The sequence below is a fragment of the Asterias rubens genome, chromosome 3 (assembly GCF_902459465.1).
Source record: "Asterias rubens chromosome 3, eAstRub1.3, whole genome shotgun sequence".
Classification (NCBI taxonomy): Eukaryota; Metazoa; Echinodermata; class Asteroidea; order Forcipulatida; family Asteriidae; genus Asterias; species Asterias rubens.
The window spans coordinates 21,494,847-21,513,430 of record NC_047064.1 but is presented as its reverse complement, the minus strand read 5'-3'; the positions used below and the strand labels follow the sequence as shown (position 1 = coordinate 21,513,430).

General features: G+C 37.6%; 1 protein-coding gene across 2 annotated transcripts; it reads left to right on the top strand.

Annotated features, from left to right (window-relative positions):
• Nucleotides 1–3,304: 3,304 nt before the first annotated feature.
• Nucleotides 3,305–15,580, top strand: LOC117288587 (ras-related protein Rab-8A-like). Of its 2 annotated transcripts, none has more exons than XM_033769500.1 (8): nt 3,305–3,445; nt 9,406–9,466; nt 10,671–10,731; nt 11,530–11,607; nt 12,175–12,264; nt 13,400–13,465; nt 13,932–13,982; nt 15,068–15,580. In XM_033769500.1, the coding sequence occupies exons 1-8, from the start codon at nt 3,310–3,312 to the stop codon at nt 15,161–15,163; spliced, it is 639 nt and encodes a 212-aa protein (XP_033625391.1). In that variant the 5' UTR covers nt 3,305–3,309; the 3' UTR covers nt 15,164–15,580. The 2 variants fall into 2 exon arrangements, with proteins under 2 accessions (XP_033625391.1, XP_033625392.1); XM_033769501.1 differs by lacking the exon at nt 3,305–3,445 and adding an exon at nt 6,257–6,420.
• The last annotated feature ends 3,004 nt before the right edge of the window (nt 15,581–18,584 follow it).

Below are 18,584 nucleotides of genomic sequence, written 5' to 3'. Positions count from 1 at the left end.
ATTGCTAAAGATTAAGAAAAATAATTTGAACAAACTCAATAACATGGGAGTGGCCCAATTATGTGGTCGCGACCCCACCGCCAGCGAATTACGCAGTTGTCAGAATAGGAACTCACAACAATGCGAAGTTTCCTCAATTGTATTATAAAGGAAATTATAATTTGCATTGTGTATGTCCGCAATGGGTGAATCTCATTGTTTCAATGTTAGGGCGGATCGCGAAGTCTAGCGAATTAGGGCACCTTAAAACTTATTTGTTGACTTCGTCTTTTGAGTCTGTTTTACCTAGACCATAGAGCAAGGAGACGCAGAAGAATTTAGACCCTTGTATTCACGCTTGGTGGTCAGTTCGACATGGGTGTACGATCCACGACAGCGACCTTGCGACATTCTACGACAGGCAGTGAGCAACACTCTAGCTTAAGAGTAGAATTTTAGAACTGCAAAAAATGTGGGAATTAAAAAATCTAACTATCGTAGCAACGGTCTTCAAGTTGTGTTTGTACTGGCTGATAAGTAACATCTACAAGCTTGTATCGCTGCGGTGCGTTCACCTTCTCCATACCCGTGAGTAGTCCGATGACCTATTTCCGGAATCAACTACCCCCAGATTCCTCGTGGGGCCGGGCATATTCTATTTGTCATATTTCCGTAAGGTTTTACAATGTACTATCCATCATAGTTCAAGAAATCTGAATGAAAACTTTTGTATATTATGGAGACGGCCAAGAGATGATTTGTTTTGGTGGTGAAACAAACAAAAACAATTGCAACGGTAGAAGTCATAGCCTCCGGGTTTCACCCGGGAAAGTTTTGAACAGTCAGGAACTCAAAATTATTACTAGGAAACCATAACGAAAGCCATCATCAAGGGAAATCATTTTTATTGTTCGGCTTGCCGCATATCCTGTGTATAAAAGGTTCGTTGCCTTTATGTTTTTCAATTACTGATTGCCTTATTGTGTAATGCAGATAAATTGGTCATCGGCCCACTACTCCGGCCTCATGCCGGCCACTGCCGCCGCTGTACGGCGTCAAGCCCCGCCACCTCCAGCCTCGACTTCATACATACCGGAACACGGTGTGACTCAACTTATAATGGCTTCCAGAGGCTATGAATATTTGTACAAGATTCTGTTCATTGGTGATTCTGGTGTTGGAAAGACGGCTGTGATTTGGCGATTCTCTGAGGATACTTTTAGTGGAGTCTTCATTCATACAATTGGTAAGTATCAACATATGCAAGATATGGCGGGAATCCGTTACCCCCCCCCCCCCCCATGGGACCGAATAGCACGTCAGCACGGTGAAGTGCACGGGCCCACTGTCACAAGCATGTAAGCTGGAAACCTGCATAACATGGACAAATATTGTTAAACAGATACTGGTTACCAGCCAAAATTCCATAAAGTTTACATTGTTGCAGCTGGTGCCACACTAATTTTTTGCTTAGCAAAGACAACTTTGGTAAGCAGTTATTGTCTTGTCTGCAACAGCTTTATGTCATTGGGCCCAGTTCGCGGTGTAGGTCGCCATCAAGGGCACTGTTTGTTTTGGGGGTTTTAGCATAGTCCTTTAACCTGTGTATTTGTGTTCGTCATTCATAGCAAAACACTTTAATTTCGATCCTAAACGGATGGGTGACAATCCTGTGGTGCGCATAACCGATCCTTGACCCGAACCCGAATACGAACCTTAGCCCCACCCACACACCTCTCCATTTGCTCTGATTCAAAACAAAAAAGACACATTTTAATAACAAGTATTTGAAATATTATTGAGGAAACTTGGGTCTACATGATTGTATACTGTTTTGTTGTGTTGTTTATCCAGTTCTTATTTAGCTCTATGATCCATCTGCATTGATGTCATTGGAGCGTTGAGACGGAGCAAGTCGACTTGCAGTTCGAACACCGTCTGCCTATTATTCCTTTAATCATAAAGTTATCGACTCTAGTAACTCATGGAGTTCAAGAAGTCACTTCTATAATTAAACGATCCCTGACTTTAATAATCGCAACTTTCCGTCTGGCTCGTGACGTCTAACCATGACCCACGACACCGACAAGTGACACCATCCAATGGATTACGTCATGTCGCGTGTTCGTGACAACAGTCGAGTTGTGATCCAGATTCATCTTTACACTGAATGCCAATAGACTTCCCCATAAAAGCAATCACAAATATGACGTCACAAAATAGCGAACGAAAGTTGAACCAAGATGTAACGATTTCACTGTGAATCTGTGACGTCAACGTTGTAACTTTTCAGTCTATTTTCCACTTTTTTTCTTCTGATGTAACCTATTGCATGCATGCATCAAACTCGCAGCGTTATGCACAGTCCAGCTTTTATGCCGTTGTAGTTGTATCTGTTCTCGCCGTCCACCTCATGGACCCGGTTCGAATCACGCGGGAGGCATTGTGGATTGGGTTAGTCCCTACTGTGTGGGTTTTCCCTGGAATAATTCCTTGGGGTATCCTCCATTAATAGTGAAACTGAAATTTCCTTCATCGGTGTCTTATCTCCTTCTTGGCCAGAAGTACACTTAACAGTTTGCGGAAGTTTGCATCCGAAATCATCCTTTATTGTATTTGATTAGAAACTGTAGATTTCACGTCCAAGTTTCTAAGATGGAGTGAATGAGGTTCTGTGAACGCAACAAAACAAAGAAGAATAGGTCAGTTCAATTTAAAAAAAAAAAAATTATTTCCACAAAACATTTCCACAATAGGAAAACATAGGCCCTACATGTATCTATAAATGACAGAAAAGGAATAAACTGGCGGAAAACGCGTGGAGGCAAAGCCTACAATAAGCCAGGTAGCTTGTAGCGGCTTGCCTATACATAACAAAATAGAAAAACTAAAGGTAAATGCTTAGGACAAAACACAGACGAAACAGACAGACAGACAGATCGTCAGACAAACAGACATACATACATACGACCAAACTACTGGAGAAAATGACAATGACAAAGAAAGCAAAAACTTCAATTTGAACATAGGTATAGAAACTATGTTAAATACTGGGAAATAAGGAACCTTTTATAAGATATTTTGAACCTAGCCACAGAGGATGAGGTTTTGATAGTCTGGTCAACCGAATTCCAAAGACGAGGACCATAGTGACGGAGAGTATTATTTTGATGTGTATGATGTGCGTGCGAAGTCTTTTAATAGTCAGTGAACTGTTAGTTTTGTAGTGTACCAAATTGTGGTTATAAGGGGTGTAAATAAACATTTTGTTATGGTAAAATTAATAAACTTTGCACCCACCCGACAGTCACGGATGAACGCCTGCTAAAAATGGCGGACAAATACCAGACTGAGTTTGATTATCGCTTCAAAATACTCATTACTGGTGATTCGAGTGTAGGGAAAACGTGTGTACTGTGCAGGTTTTCAGATGATGTGTTCAGAGCAACATTTATTTCCACAATAGGTAAGAACGAATGTTGGCATTGTCTAAGTGAACCATTCAACATTCAAAAGTGTTCATAAATCACGGTATATTATGTGAACGATCCATAGAGACTTATAATAGTGAACAACTAGAGGCTGGAGCCAGACTGTTCACAGAAATACAACGATGTATCATAGAATTGGAACCTTTCATGGAGGGGTATCATCTGTTGATATCTGGGTCGTTAATCCACCGTTTCTAATGCACAATAAATGTTGAAATAAATGGGTGTTAGCTTGAATTGTACTTTCCTAATAAATTGATCTAAACCAAGTTGGAGTTTGGTTTGGGCCCCATTCACTGGAATAACATTGATTTCGAGCCTATTTTAACTGGGAAGATTGACATATATAGGCAGTGTGCTCCAATAAGAATAAATCAACACCAAGCTCCAAAACTGCAGCTGCAGGTAAAAGGTCTACGTGCTGCACTCACACCCTGACCTATTATCATCCGGACCAATGGGCATTGACAATAAGTATTATCATTATTTGTACTGCTCCTTTTTACGTGTTTTCTGCGCGACACTTTTGAAGAAAATGAAGAAAGACTCAAGTGAATTGTCACATGAAAAAAACCAATAAAAAACAACAACAATTTTATAACATAACAGTTCTAGCTCAATGCTCTAGGTCGTTAATTGCAATTTCAATGACATGACAAATGTTCATAAATTTGATGAATATCAACATCCAAAGTGTTTTTCTTATAAACTGAACAATTCTTTTTGGCAACAGTTACTTTGGAGACCACTCTTGGTCAACTAACTACATTTATAATCTCCAAAAGAATGCAAAGGCAATTTTTGTGAAATCCATTATAATACTGCATGTAGTCCTGAGCCAATAATATAATTTTACCACAAAGAAACAACAAATCCCTTTAATTCAAAACCACTTCGTATATTGCTCCTGTTATCACACAATGGACTTTCAACAAAGTGATTTACAGAGCGTAAATAACACTTTGCACCAAATACATGTGTATTGTTGGTCCATAACCAAGATGGCAAATGTGTTAGAAAAACCACCTTATGACATGCAACTTAAGCTGCTGCTAGTCGGGGAGTCAAATGTTGGAAAGAGTAGTTTGCTATTGAGATTTACGGAGGATGGGTTTCGAACCAACCTGTTGCCAACACTAGGTAAGTCTGCATAAGTAAATGGGAATGTTGAGGGCGCGCTGCTGCACCACACTAAATAATCCCATATGGCAACCAACACTAATAATGCTGATTACAAACGTAACAAGTCTCTCAGGCTCTTGAAAAAAACAATCAATCCTATTTTCAGATTTCTATTAAATTTGTGTTAGTTCCATTTGGATTTTTTGCTAATTACACCAAGGAAAAACTACTCCAAAAAATATAAATGTAATTTTCCAAACCGAGTTTGCTGCCACTGCAGTTTTAATTTCGCGCGAAGCACTTATCCACTTTACAATCTAAAATTAATAGGACCCACTTTAAAGGCTTAATTTATCAAGTCTCTTAGTTGAAGCATGGGACCCTCAGGTAATTTGTCATCATAGTATTACATAAGTCAGTTGCATAACCACAGAAATTGTATTAAAGAGTATAATTATTGGCAATTGTTAGGCCTATGCTAATGAGTTTGGCGCGTGAGTAGGCTTACGTGTGTGGCCTTTTCGGTGCACTCTTTGTTGGCAATTCATGACACGTTACCTCAGCCTTGAACTGATCATGAAACCCGCGGTCATATTTATACCCGCCACGGTAACCTTGATGTGATAAATATTCAGGATTATATTGTGAGGGTGTGTGTTACAGATTTTCACAAGACATCACTTTGGCCCCAGCATTATGCATATAACAAACCTGTGAAAATTTGATCTCAATGGGAGACTTTCTGGGACGATAGAGGGCAGCAGACTTACCGGGTAAATCCATTGTTATCAGAATTATGCGTATGTTCAGAACTACGTAAACAATGGAAATTTACCCGGTATGTCTGCTGCCGCCTAGCGTTGGAAAGTCTCCTATTGGTCGTCTGAAGTTGCGAGAGAATGATCATGAAAGAAAAAAACATCCTTGTCGCACAAGTTGTGAGCTTTCAGATGCTTGTGACCTCAGCTGTGGTCTCGAATCATAATTCAAATATAGTGAGAAATTATCATCTTTCTTTCTCAAAAACTACGTAACCCCAGAGAGAGCCGTTTCTCACAATATAATATCAACTTTTGATAGGTTATGGGTTCGAATCCTACCTACTGAGCCAAGTGGGTTTTGTCCACGATGACTAGAATTAGTGTTCAGTACTGAATCAAAGCTGATTGATTTTAGCATGTCATATCATTCATAAAAATTATTACAAACGTTGAATCGATATTATGTTTGTGTAGAGCTTGGAAAACAAAAATGTATATGTTTATCATTATAAACTAAACCAACTTGCAGTCCAGATTTATAAAACAAAATCAGAATTGCCGACACGGTCAACGGGATTTACAGAAGCAGATTTTTCGAGTTATCATTAAAAATCAAAGCTACTGGAACAAAATATAATTTAAAAACTAGAACTTTTGTCTTGGGGAATACCTAAGAAGGGATGACGTAACCGGAAGTGTCAATAAATTATTCAAATAAGGGTGTTTCCCAGATTATAAGTTGGTGTCCAGCGTCACGCGTCTGTAGCCTGTATACGATAATAATAATACAACGTGTAATGATATTACATTAGACGGAAATACGAAGAGGCGGGAACAAGACTTAAGCTCAACCGGGATAGCGCACTAAACTACCGGGTACCAGGTAAACCTAAAGACTACGCATTAGTCACTGTAGTATACCCATGTTAGACATGCAAGAAACATGGCTAAAACCTATGATTTCCTGTTCAAGTTACTCTTAATCGGTGATTCTGGTGTTGGAAAAACCTGCGTACTCTTCAGATTTTCAGAGGATGCTTTTAATTCGACTTTCATTTCAACAATAGGTAAGGATTAAGTGATTTGTAAACTCTTTTGAAACTGGGACAGTAGAATCGGTTTTTGTCGTGGTGATCGGTTCCGCTCCATTGAAACTCAATGTGTTGGACAACTCGACCATCGTGTATGTGTCATGCACTCGTGACAACTTGCGCTTTTGGCAATTTGAATTATTGACAAATTTACTTTCGTAAATACAAACATTTTTAATGCTCAGACGGATACCACTACCAGTGGAAGATACGACGAAATATTATTATTTTAGAAATCCAGCATTGGGTTGGGTTGAGCCTGGCTAGGCTGGAACTTTTTTATTTATTAAAAGTAATTTTAAAACTTCTGTGTTTGATTTGTTGAGTTTCTTTTTAAATTTTACTGATTAAAATATAAATGCAATTTTAATGGTTTATTGAAACTTGGCATGCTTGTTTTACAAATTGTACTCGTTATATGACAATACTTGTATAAACTTGTGTTACTTAAAATAAATGAACATAATGACTATACATCAGCATAGTTTTTCTGATTCACACTTAATTTAAAATAACATCATGAATAATGTTGATACTATAATATAGTTTGTTTCCTTTATTTGTTTTAAATGCTACTCACTCAATTCACTCAAATGCTACTCTCTTCATCGACGAGGACACTTGTGTAATTCTACTATAGAATAATATTCTGTAAAATTTGAATAACAAATGGTGACATTATTTATCTTTTAATTTCGAACTTCCTATAAAAAATGCTTATAAAATAGGTTTACACTTGGCAAATTTGATTGGTACTTCATTCAATGAATTAAGTAATTATCTAGCCTAGTAAAACTTAGTGTTAGGTCATGCAGTATACAAATCCTGGTAGATTGTTACAAAAAAGTGTTTTTATTGTGAAACAAAAAAGTTGTTTAAATACATCAAAACAAAAACAGTATACTAAAAAAAATACTTAAATCAGGGAAATGAAACAGTGGAGTTAAAAAAGACATGTGAGCCGTCACTTTGTATTGCTGGCTGTTGATGTTGCCAATTTCCTTTTTTTAAAGGCAAAGTATGCCTAGGTTCTTGAAACAGTTTCATTGTTTTAAATCTACAGAGAATGTATGCAATAAAACTAATCCGTGAACATTTCATTTCAAAAGGTGGAAGTGTTTCTGAGTCGGCAAACATCTGGAGGGGTTCCACTAAAAAGAATAATCCCTAATTAGAAAAACAGAATCTGAGAATAGACCCAGTAACTGGGGAGCTGTACTCCTGTTTTCTAAATTTTTTACATTCTCTGTCGTACTGGAGCGCTGTAATCCTTTTTTCTAAATTTTTTCATTCTCTGTCGAACTAGATAGTACGACAGAGAATGTCAAAATTTCGAAAAAAGGAGTACAGCGCCCCATTTACTGGGTCTTATCTGAGAACTGGTTCTCAGATTGAAATGTTTTTAAAAACTCTCTTTCTAAAACAACATTCCTTTAAAGGGAAGTGTTTCTAAAAATGTTTTACATTATTAACAACAGCTGTATTGCTTCTGACCAAGTAAGTTTAGTTTTTATGGTAAATAATTTTTGGATTAATTACCTAAGGTATACCCTTGCTTTAGCTATTATCATTTGCCTCCAATCCAGGGCCTTTTACCCCTTGCAGGTTGTGCACACTGCTGTAGTATAAAGCCTAGAAACTCAACCAATACACTGTGGTTAGTGACTCACTGTCGTCTTTTCCCCTTTTTCCGGAGCACCATTTCCCCTTTAAAATGTCACCATACACTTAAAAAAATCCTCCTGGCTGTTACTTGACCTCTCTTTTCCCCAATATGAGGAAAAGTGGCATGTTACAAGCAGTCAAACTGCAGGATGTTTGGCAGGTTATATTACACAGAATATCACTGGGAACAACAATCTATAACATATAGCTAAAATGTAGGATTTGTTATTATCAAGAAAGAAACTCTCAGGAGAGGAAAACTAGAGAATGGGAATGAATTTACTCTTCATAAAATTGTATTCCTTTAAAGGTATACAGGATTGGTAGAATCTAGCTGACAAAATAATCAATTAGACAGATAGGCCTAGTGCTCATGTTTTGTTTTCATGTTTGATCAACCACATTGTGAAAATTTGGGCTTAATCGGTTGTATGAGAGTCGGCAGAAAATAGTGAAACAAACACGCACAATTTTCGACATGTTAACACATCGTCCTGATAATTTTGTTGTTGTGACAACAAAAATCAGCATATTATTTTCTCTTAGGTTTACAGATAAAGTTTTCTTATGATTTTTATTTCAGAGGGATATTAATGTTCACAGAAAGAGTGGTCCTAGATACCATTAACTTCATAATTTTGTGCTTTCAGACTAAAATTAAACAAACATTTTACAATTATTGTTTTATTATTCTAACCAATCCCTTGTAGTTCATGTACCTTTAAAAAAAATCTCCATGTCCAAATGCAAAGGGGAAACCCATTTCCTTTTGTGCAATACCAAAGTATGTATCATATGTACTTACAAATGTTTACTATCAAAGAAGTATTGTGGTGTTCATAGTAGAGAAGTGAAAATGCTTACTAGGTACTGTTACAAAAACTGAGTTGCCTGATTAAAGCTAAATGGAGCTTTTTTGTAATTGATTTTAGCCATACTTGATTTAACACATTTTGACAACTTGAGAAATCGGTAAGAAATTTCCAATAAACTAGCAAAGAGGTTTCGAAATTCGAGACAAGTAATCTGGAATTATTGTTTGGATAAAGGTGAAATTATTTAAAACGCCTCAAATGATAAGACGTCATGTTCTGTAAAAAAATCAAAGAGGTAAGAATGAGCTTGACTGTGCATCAGTCTTAATTGCTAAGCAAAGTGTGATGTTTACAAATCACTATGGTGATCATCTAAAGATGAGTCTTTGTGCTTTGTGAAATTGATGTACCAACGAAGTTGACAATATTGCTCCTTTTAAAGTGTTGATCAGCCACTGTTTTTTCCCTTCATCCGATGCAGGCATTGACTTCAAAATCAGAACAATAGATTTAGATGGCAAGAAAATTAAACTGCAAATATGGTGAGTATGTGTGTATAAATTGTGTTTACCCATACACCGGTGTGTTTTAAAGGCAGTGGACACTATTGGTAATTGTCAAAGACTAGCCTTCACAGTTGGTGTACCTCAACATATGCATAAATCGGTCATCGAACTTGCGAGATAACTTGCGAGATAATAATGAATGAAAGAAAACAACACACTTATCTCACGAAGTTGTGTGCGTCTAGATGGTTTATTTCGAGACCTCAAGTTCTAAATCTGAGGTCTCGAAATCAAATTCGTGGAAAATTACTTCTTTCTCGAAAACTATGGCACTTCAGAGGGAGCTGTTTCTCACAATGTTTTATACCATCAACCTCTCCCCATTACTCGTCACCAAGAAAGGTTTTATGCTAAAAATTATTTTGAGTAATTACCAATAGTGCCCACTGCCTTTAAAAGCAGGTATAGTCAGTACTGTCCTGAGTTCTGTGAAAAACTTGAGGAGCTTCCATTCTACTGTGTAGATCAACAGAACTTTGGAAAGTACTAAGTACACAGTGCTTAAAGGAACATTACAGAATTGGTTTTGCTAGCAAAAAAGTTGCTGGCAGTGTAAGCACTTTATGTAATCCACCATACACATAAACTGACAAACTTGTAGAATTTTGAGATCGTTGGGCCATCTGGGTCACGAGAGATTAGTAAAAAAAAAAAGCGCTTACAAATTTTGCATTGCTTCGATGCCAAAACAAAAATGAATAAAATGCTCACTGAGCGATAAACTCCAAACGCGAAATTAGACTATTTGTTTCTCGTCAGATATTATGAAGTTTGAGACAAAAATATTTCAAGGGATGTTTTCTACTATCATCATCATAAGGCCGTGTAAATTTTATGTAAATATGTGTTGTTCACGAGATTTTTGTTTCTTACCAATTCTGTAATATTCCTTTTAAACACCTCAGTGTAAGGGTAAAAACAAATTTTATTTTTTATCCCGATGCAAAACTAATATCTTTAAAGTGAATTACTGCTGTTTCCTTCATTGGAGTTGTGTCTTCTTCTTAAAATAAATGTCATAGATTTGTTTAAATGTGTGCAATAAAAGAGAAATTCAAATCAATCAGTGAACGTTTAACAGAATTTTTTAGTAAACATAATAATTAAAAAGATTGGATATCCGACAATTTAAATAATTTAGAAAAAAAAGATGATCAATTTGTGACTATGATTCCTACAGGGACACAGCCGGTCAGGAGAGGTTCAGGACTATCACCACTGCCTACTACAGAGGGGCAATGGTAAGACACCTTAATGTTTCCAGGCCTGTATGCTTCGTTTTTGAAAGGGCAAGGGCACCAAGGCATTTTCTCTGTGGCAAAGGGCACCCTATGAGGAAATTGTAAAGTTCTACTGGAGCATTTCAAGGGCACCAAGGCAATGGCATGGGGCAACGGAGGCAATCGCCTCCGTTGCCTCCGTGAAGTATCAGGCCTGAATTACTACACTATTAGTCATTTCAGTAAGGGTTCGTAAGTGTATTTTAGTTAACCTTTACCGGGCTGTAATTGAAAGAATTTGTTGTTCATACGTGTATATCACAGTTTGGTTTAGTCATGTTTCTTCCTACATTTCCGACTTTTGAATGACATCATTTTAAACGGTCTTTAGCTGTTGTAATACTGTTATTTTAAGATAGCTACTACTGGTTCAGTATGCTACTATCTATGAACCATGGTAAGGTGCAGCATTTACTATTGGTTTCTAACTTGTATTGATGCAGACAGCCAACATTTACTATACAAACAAAGGTTTTATGTTTAGGACAGGAAGCAAGTCCCAACAAAGTGAAGTCATGGAAAGTTCATGTTACAGGCATGATATTCTTCCTACTTAACTCCGATTTCCGATTTCGTTTGCCCTTGAAAAACATCAGGGAAATTGTAATTTAATAGCCTGAAATGTCTATTCAAGCCTACACCGTGTGTAGGTCAGCCCTTGTTCTCCATGAAAGGTTTCCTACTTTTTTCAAAGGATCGCATATCATCCCTGATGTAGATGGTTTATTCCAGTTTAATCATGTATTTATTTTCGATCAGGGAATCATGCTGGTGTACGACATCACAAATCAGAAGTCCTTTGAAAACATCAGGAATTGGATAAGGAATATTGAGGAGGTATGTAGAACAACCCAAACCAATCTGTCTCCCCAGAGTATTAAGAAGTTAAGATTGTTTTCTGTTACAAAATTCAAAAACCCTGTAAAAGTGGAGAACAAATCTGACACTTTAGCCTCAGTTCACCTCGACTCTGCAATGACTTTCTATGCATGTGTTGAGCGATGAATACTTCCTCAAGCAGGCACAAGTTTCAAACTATTTGGGAGTTTTAAAACTTGCACGAGCCAAAATATGCGACCTACCAACTCGAATTGGGCTGTGAAATTTGCAATCATCTGAAACATGTACATGTGTAGCTCCCTCTTTTGACGTAATAAGGTCAGGTGACGTGTACTCACTTCTTACTTTGTATATACATGTACATGTATTCGCATAGCTTACATGGTCATGTGATCTCGTCTCAACCAATAAAAATGGATAAACTGTCCCAGCTTGGGACAGTTTATCCATCCCAAGTATTTATGAACCTACAATCAGTTAACAGCTTCAAGCAGAAAATGTAAAAAAAAAATAATAAAAAAAAGCATATATGAAAGTACTGTCCTATTTTCATTACTCCTCTAGCATGCCTCATCTGATGTAGAAAAGATGATCCTTGGGAACAAATGCGACATGGAAGACAGAAGAGTGGTAACTAAGGACAAGGGAGAGCAGGTAAGGAATGTTTACTTAGATATTTCTTCTTCTTGGGTTTCGAGTGCTGTCCTCGGTCAATGATGTTACAACAGAGTTGTCTCTAGATCTCCCTGTCAATCATGCATCTATATATATCCCCAGCTGTCACAAACATAGTGTTCCTTCTTAGTATGTCTACATAAGTCAGGTGACCTCTGCCTATTTGAGCTTGACCTTGCTTGGGCTCCCAGAAGACAAGCTTGCTGGCTGGAAGCTCAGGATGGCGATAGCAATGCTCTGCAAACTTGACTTGAATGTTATTCAATGGCGAGATTAGTAAATGTATTTGGAACGGCATTGCTTACTGAACACACAAACACCAAAGCAATAAAAATCCAACTGTATGTTTTTGAAATTCTGTTTGACTGAGAACGGCACTTAAACCGATCATGCTTTACATGGGATCGGGTTTACTAGTACAATGTATCAAAGTCAATCACGTGTTGAGTCAGTACCATGAGAAGTATCCTTGTAGTTCATTTTATAGAGTCATGACGCAAAGAGAATGCATATTATTGGTTGAATGAGCGTGTGCGTATTCTGCATGGAGCAATTCAACCAATAGAATGCGTTCTCTTTGCGTCGTGATCGTTATAGTTTTTGTTATCGCTGAAGTGTGACTCCGCCTTTAGGGTTAGCCAAAAGTAAGGATATTGGCCCAAGCATTGGGTCTACCTCTTCATGAACGACTGACCTCAAGAACATCCATCAGGCATTAGGGGAATGGCCTCACAATTCTGGCAAGAAAAAAAACACATCTGGTCCAATGGTCTACCAGACAAACTTCATCCACCACAAATAATTTCACACCAATCCAAACGAACAAGAATTGCTGTAAGCACCCATTCCTCTGCTGCATATGAAGCCCATTTCAAACTTAACACGAAAGCAAATGCGAAGCTAAATTGCATCAATATATACAGTAAAATATTTTAAAACAATAAACAATAGGCAATGAACAATAGTTGGACCGTAACATGCGTCATCAGCCATTGTCCTTGATGAATGTGTACGCGTGAAGAGCCATCACTTCCCCGAAGAAGTAGTGAAAATTTGGTGGTTTAGTTTGTAGCCACATTTAAATAATGTTTACCTCTTTTTTGTTCATCATCAGCTTGCAATCGAGTATGGAATTAAGTTCATGGAAACCAGTGCTAAGGCAAGCATCAATGTTGAAGAGGTAAGTTTTAAACTGGACTGATCTATGAGTAATGCCCAATTTCATAGAGCCTGCAAGCACAAAAATTTGCAAAGCACAGAAAAGTATTGCCTAGCAGAAATAGGATACTAGCACAAATTACATTAAGTTTACATTGTTGCAACTCGTGCCCCTCTCAATTCTGCTTAGCAAAGAAATTTGTCAAGCAGTATTTTCTGCTTTACAGCTTTATGAAAATGGGCCCAGGGCTTAATTGCTTAAGGCATATAAGCACAAAATGTGCTAAGAACAGGAAAATGTTGCTTAGCAGAAAAGTGGATACGTCCTAAAATCCTGTAAAGTTTACATTGTTGCAACTGGTGCCCCACTCAATATTTTGCTGAGCAAAGAAAATTGCTAAGCAGTATTTTCTGCAGTGGATGATATACAATGGTCAGACAGTAAGTGGGTTTAACAGAATAATGTTTGTCTTCTTTTTTGTTGACAGGGTTTCGTCACTCTTGCAAGAGACATCAAAGCCAAAATGGACAGAAAACTTGTAAGCTAACAAATATTTTGACATCAATATTTTTATAACTAAACCCTAGCCATAAGTCAGCTTCAATATTCTTGTCAAACTATCTGATTATGAGAGTCTTCTGGAGAATCTTCTGAACCTTGTATATTGTACATGTGTTGTGTTGTTGCCATGCGGTTAAGGGCACTGCAGCCGATTTCAAGAAACGCTAGGATTAATCCTATCTCGAGTTAGGATGAGTAACTCGTACTAACTTAAGATGGGTTCAATGCATCCTACGTGTTTGGATACGGAACTGAACTCGTCCTAAGTCCTAAGAATAATCCTAAGTTAGGAAGAGTTTGGTGAAATCGACGGCTGGACTCTGGTCGGCTGGACGCAGAGTGTGGGTTCAAGTCCCGGTCGTAACACTTGTGTCCTTGAGGAATATACCTTGCACCATAGTTGCTTTGTCCATCAGATTGACATTAAGCTGTAAGTCCCGAACACTCGGATTGGTTGTGCATGTAAACAAAAAAGCAGAACACTTGGAAGAGTAGGGGTTAACCCCAGTGTTTCTGGTTCACATAGCAAGCACCCTTGTTTACAGGTTTCCTCAGGCTTGCAAGCTACATAGATCATAGAGTAAGGATCCTTACTCTATGCATTGATTAAGAGCATATGTAACCCCTGTGTTTCTGATTCGCATAGCAAGCACCCTTGTTTATAGGTTTCCTCAAGCCTGTGAGCTACAGTGAAAAGGGTAGGGTTAACCCCTGTGTTTTCTGGTTCACATAGCAAGCACCCTTGTTTACAGGTTTCCTCAGGCTTGCAAGCTACATAGATCATAGAGTAAGGATCCTTACTCTATGCATTGATTAAGAGCATATGTAACCCCTGTGTTTCTGATTCGCATAGCAAGCACCCTTGTTTATAGGTTTCCTCAAGCCTGTGAGCTACAGTGAAAAGGGTAGGGTTAACCCCTGTGTTTTCTGGTTCACATAGCAAGCACCCTTGTTTACAGGTTTCCTCAGGCTTGCAAGCTACAGTGAGGCATCATTGGTTTCATTACCAGGAATATATAATAATTGTCACTTTGTTGTTCTTTTGTTTGTTTTTTTGTACAGGATGCTGGCGGTGCAGCCAAGGGGCCAGGAGGGGTTCAGGTTGGTTCCGGAACAACACAGAAGAAGAAAGAATGGAAGTTGTGTTCTCTGTTCTAATGTACATAATGATTTTAAATCAGCTATTTACTGTTGCCACGAACAATTATCTGGACTTAAAGGACACAGCCCAACAGCTGGTCTGGAACTTTTTGTGAAGATTTTCTTTCTCTCAGTCCATGAAAAGAGGAATGTTTCGAATGGACGTTGGATTTGCCAGTTAGGGCACGGGGGACCGATTGGATTTAACTGGTGTACTACAGGAGACAAACCCACGAGTGTTGTCACCAAGGATGGAATGCTGTGGTCAAGTTTATTTACGCTTAATTTTTCATTTATTGCCTCCTAAGATAAATTAATTACATTTTCCACGAATTTCCCAAGGATGTAGTCATGAAAGGTTGTCAAATTTTAGGTTGGTAGAAGGACTTGTGAGTGCCATGTAAGAGGACTGAGGTACATCAATTTAGGTTTATATCCCCAAAATTTCACCTATAAATATAAGTTGTTGTTGATCAGAACTTGGGTCTTATCCCCTAATGACTTTTGGATCACTTGGTTTTGAGCTTCAAGCATAAAAAGCATTTATAGTTTCTTGTTTTGTATCTCAAATGAAATTTTTATAATTCCCCTCATACCATTTTGAAGTTCAATCAGATCTCATACAATATTAAGGTTGCTACACAACGCTTTTTCCAGTTCATGGCCCTTATTAAACCATCATTTTATTTCACTGAGCTCTAAGATTCATTCAATTTTGAAGATTGTTTTCTCTACATCTTGATTATTCATTGTTTAATTCCAAGAGAGAAATCTGGGCCCCATTTCATAGAGCTGCCGATCTTGTGCCTACTCTTTAGTTTCCATTTCATAGCGCTGCTAACCATAAGCACACTAAAAGGAAAGCTGACATTATGATGCTTACTGTATGAAAATTACTTAACAATGCAAAACCATGGTGAGCGTGCAAGCTAGCCGCTTAACGAACTTATGAAATATGATTGCATCTCAGTTAGCAAGAAAATTTGCTTACTGCTATTCAGTGCTATGAAATTTGTCCAAGTTCCGAAGATAATCCTGTAACCTCCTAGCCTCCCTCATCATTAATCACTGATTTCTGTTTAGTTTGTCTAACATAATTTCTTGTGAATGTTTTCTGCAAGCCTTCACTACAGGGCCCAGTTTTATTAAGCTGTTAAGCCGAACAGTGTGCTTAGAAAATTTTCCTGCTAAGCAAAAATTAGCATGGAACCATTAACAAGTGATATACACACAATGATATTTTGACTGGTTTGCTGTTTCCGCTAAGCAATGTCTTTCTGTGCTTATCAGTTTACGAAATTGGACCCAGGGAATATTTGAGATCAAGGGTCGATATGCATTTTGTAAAAAGTAATAATTTAAAATGAGCTTGGTGCAGTTTTTCCCCTATATTATTATTATAAGTGCCTTTTTATATATTACTTGAAGGCGTAATCGATTAACAATTATTTACTTTTGTGAATCACACTGCACTGTATATGAAAAAGCACCTGTTTAAGATAAAACATGCGTATTTAATACATAATTGCTTTTAGATAGTACAGGACCAGCCAGGTCTTGAACTTTGTGGCAGTGTCCAAATACATTGATTAAAAACCAGTGATACCGAGACAATTGCAATGATTGCAGGCTTGGAATTACACTAAGGCCATGGCAGCCATCGCCTCGTTGCCCCTGGTCCTGGCTTCCGCCGCCCTGGTCTTGGCCTTTGCACCCCTTCAAAAGCTCCCTCCCTATTGACCCAATTCACCCGACTTCATATAGAATAATCTTGGATGCGCCATATTGGTGGGTAATATCACAGTGCGTTATTCAGTGAAGTGCTATTATGTTTACTCGTGAACATAACTCCCAACCAAAATGGTGAGCGTACGACAGTCACCGCGTGTGACCTGCGTGCAAGGGGTCAATAGACTTCAAGACTTTCCAATGGAAGTGCCCTTAGCAGTATGAAATACCTTGGCCCTCTCAAAGATGAAATTCCAGGCCTGTGATTGACGCACACAAGTCTGAAGCCTGGTTCACATACAGTATTGAGAAAATAGAATTAGCTGTTGCAAACTGCTTACCAACCACGGGACCTATGGTATAAATGCAAACAAAAGGTAATGGTCTATTGTTTGGCAGTCTTTCTCTTTGTCTAAATGACAACACAACAAACAAAAACATTAAGTTACTTTTGCTTACAAATGATTATAATGTGGTTTTCGCTTTGTTTTAACTCATAATAACCACCAGAGTGTTACTTTTTTCCCAAGGGTAAAGTTTTCATTTTGTTATCAGCATTTTAAGAGGATAGAGCGTTTCCGATCAACTCCACCAACTCAGAGAAAAAAAAAATATCTATCCAGCCTAAGCTTGAGAAAGTCAGACATTCCAAAATCTTCATGTACAATTTTAAAACTTATTCTCCCAATTAATTAGTGTCGTATGTCTGTTTGACATACGACTTTTATAAATGATCTTATATTCAATTGAAGTACCTTATCTCTGTATTATATATTTTATACCTGACTGACTGAACTTTACTCAGATTGAACCTAACAAACTAGTCTTGTTTTCAAGCCGTTTTATGGTTAAATTATCAATGTGATTGTGATTAGTACAATCATAATGAGTGCTCGTATTAGTCTTCCAACAACTTCTCACACCATTTTGAAAATGAATTGTATGATAATTTTACTTTCTTTTGTAACAAGAATAGAGTTATTACAATAACAAGTGTCGGATGCCCTTTTTTGCTTCACTCTTACCATGGTTTCTTAGTCAAGGTGGTTGGAAACTATTTGGAGTACCTTTTAATTCCAGATTTCAAATTGTTTTTTACCCTGCACTGTATTACATCTTGTTTGAAAACAAGTTGAATACATTTTTGGAGTCAGCTGTGGTCAGTTTTAACACTGCATTAATAACAGCATTTTATTTTTTCATACGCAGTTCATAACTCTGAAAAGTTTTTGTAAAATATATTTATATTAATTTTACTTTTTCAACTTGCAGTTTTGGATATTTAATCATTTTGCCCTCTGATATGTCTGCCACGGTATTTAGGGTTAGGCTGAAAATCCATATCTGTGCATTCATTGTGCGTAGTGCAAAAACCTCTTAAGTAAAAAATGTAAGCATTGGAAATAATGGGTGCATATCTGAGCAGTTTCCATGTCCTGTAAGTATGGGAAAGCACTGGTGCACATTTCAAGTCGATTCCAGCTTCTGTAAGTTTTGGGTTTGACGGGTGCAACTACGCTTGTCAAAATGGGCTTTAAACGTGGTTTTGAAAATCAACAGAAAAAGCAAGAAATGGCTTGGTTTCCAGCCCAAATGGAAGCAAGTTTAGTTTTACGGATAACGATACATAGAATAATGTGTGTTTCTTGGTGTGTATTTTCATTTTAGGCATTATGCACAACACATGGACACATGGATTATTCAGCCTCAA

What these genes read in the sequence shown, in the direction of transcription:
- LOC117288587 (XM_033769500.1), top strand. Translation starts at nt 3,310, where the DNA reads ATGGCGGACAAATACCAGACTGAGTTTGATTATCGCTTCAAAATACTC. An exon ending in CCTACTACAGAGGGGCAATG is followed by an intron (nt 10,732 to 11,529) that starts GTAAGACACCTT and finishes ATTTTCGATCAG; the next exon opens with GGAATCATGCTGGTGTACGA. An exon ending in CTAAGGACAAGGGAGAGCAG is followed by an intron (nt 12,265 to 13,399) that starts GTAAGGAATGTT and finishes GTTCATCATCAG; the next exon opens with CTTGCAATCGAGTATGGAAT.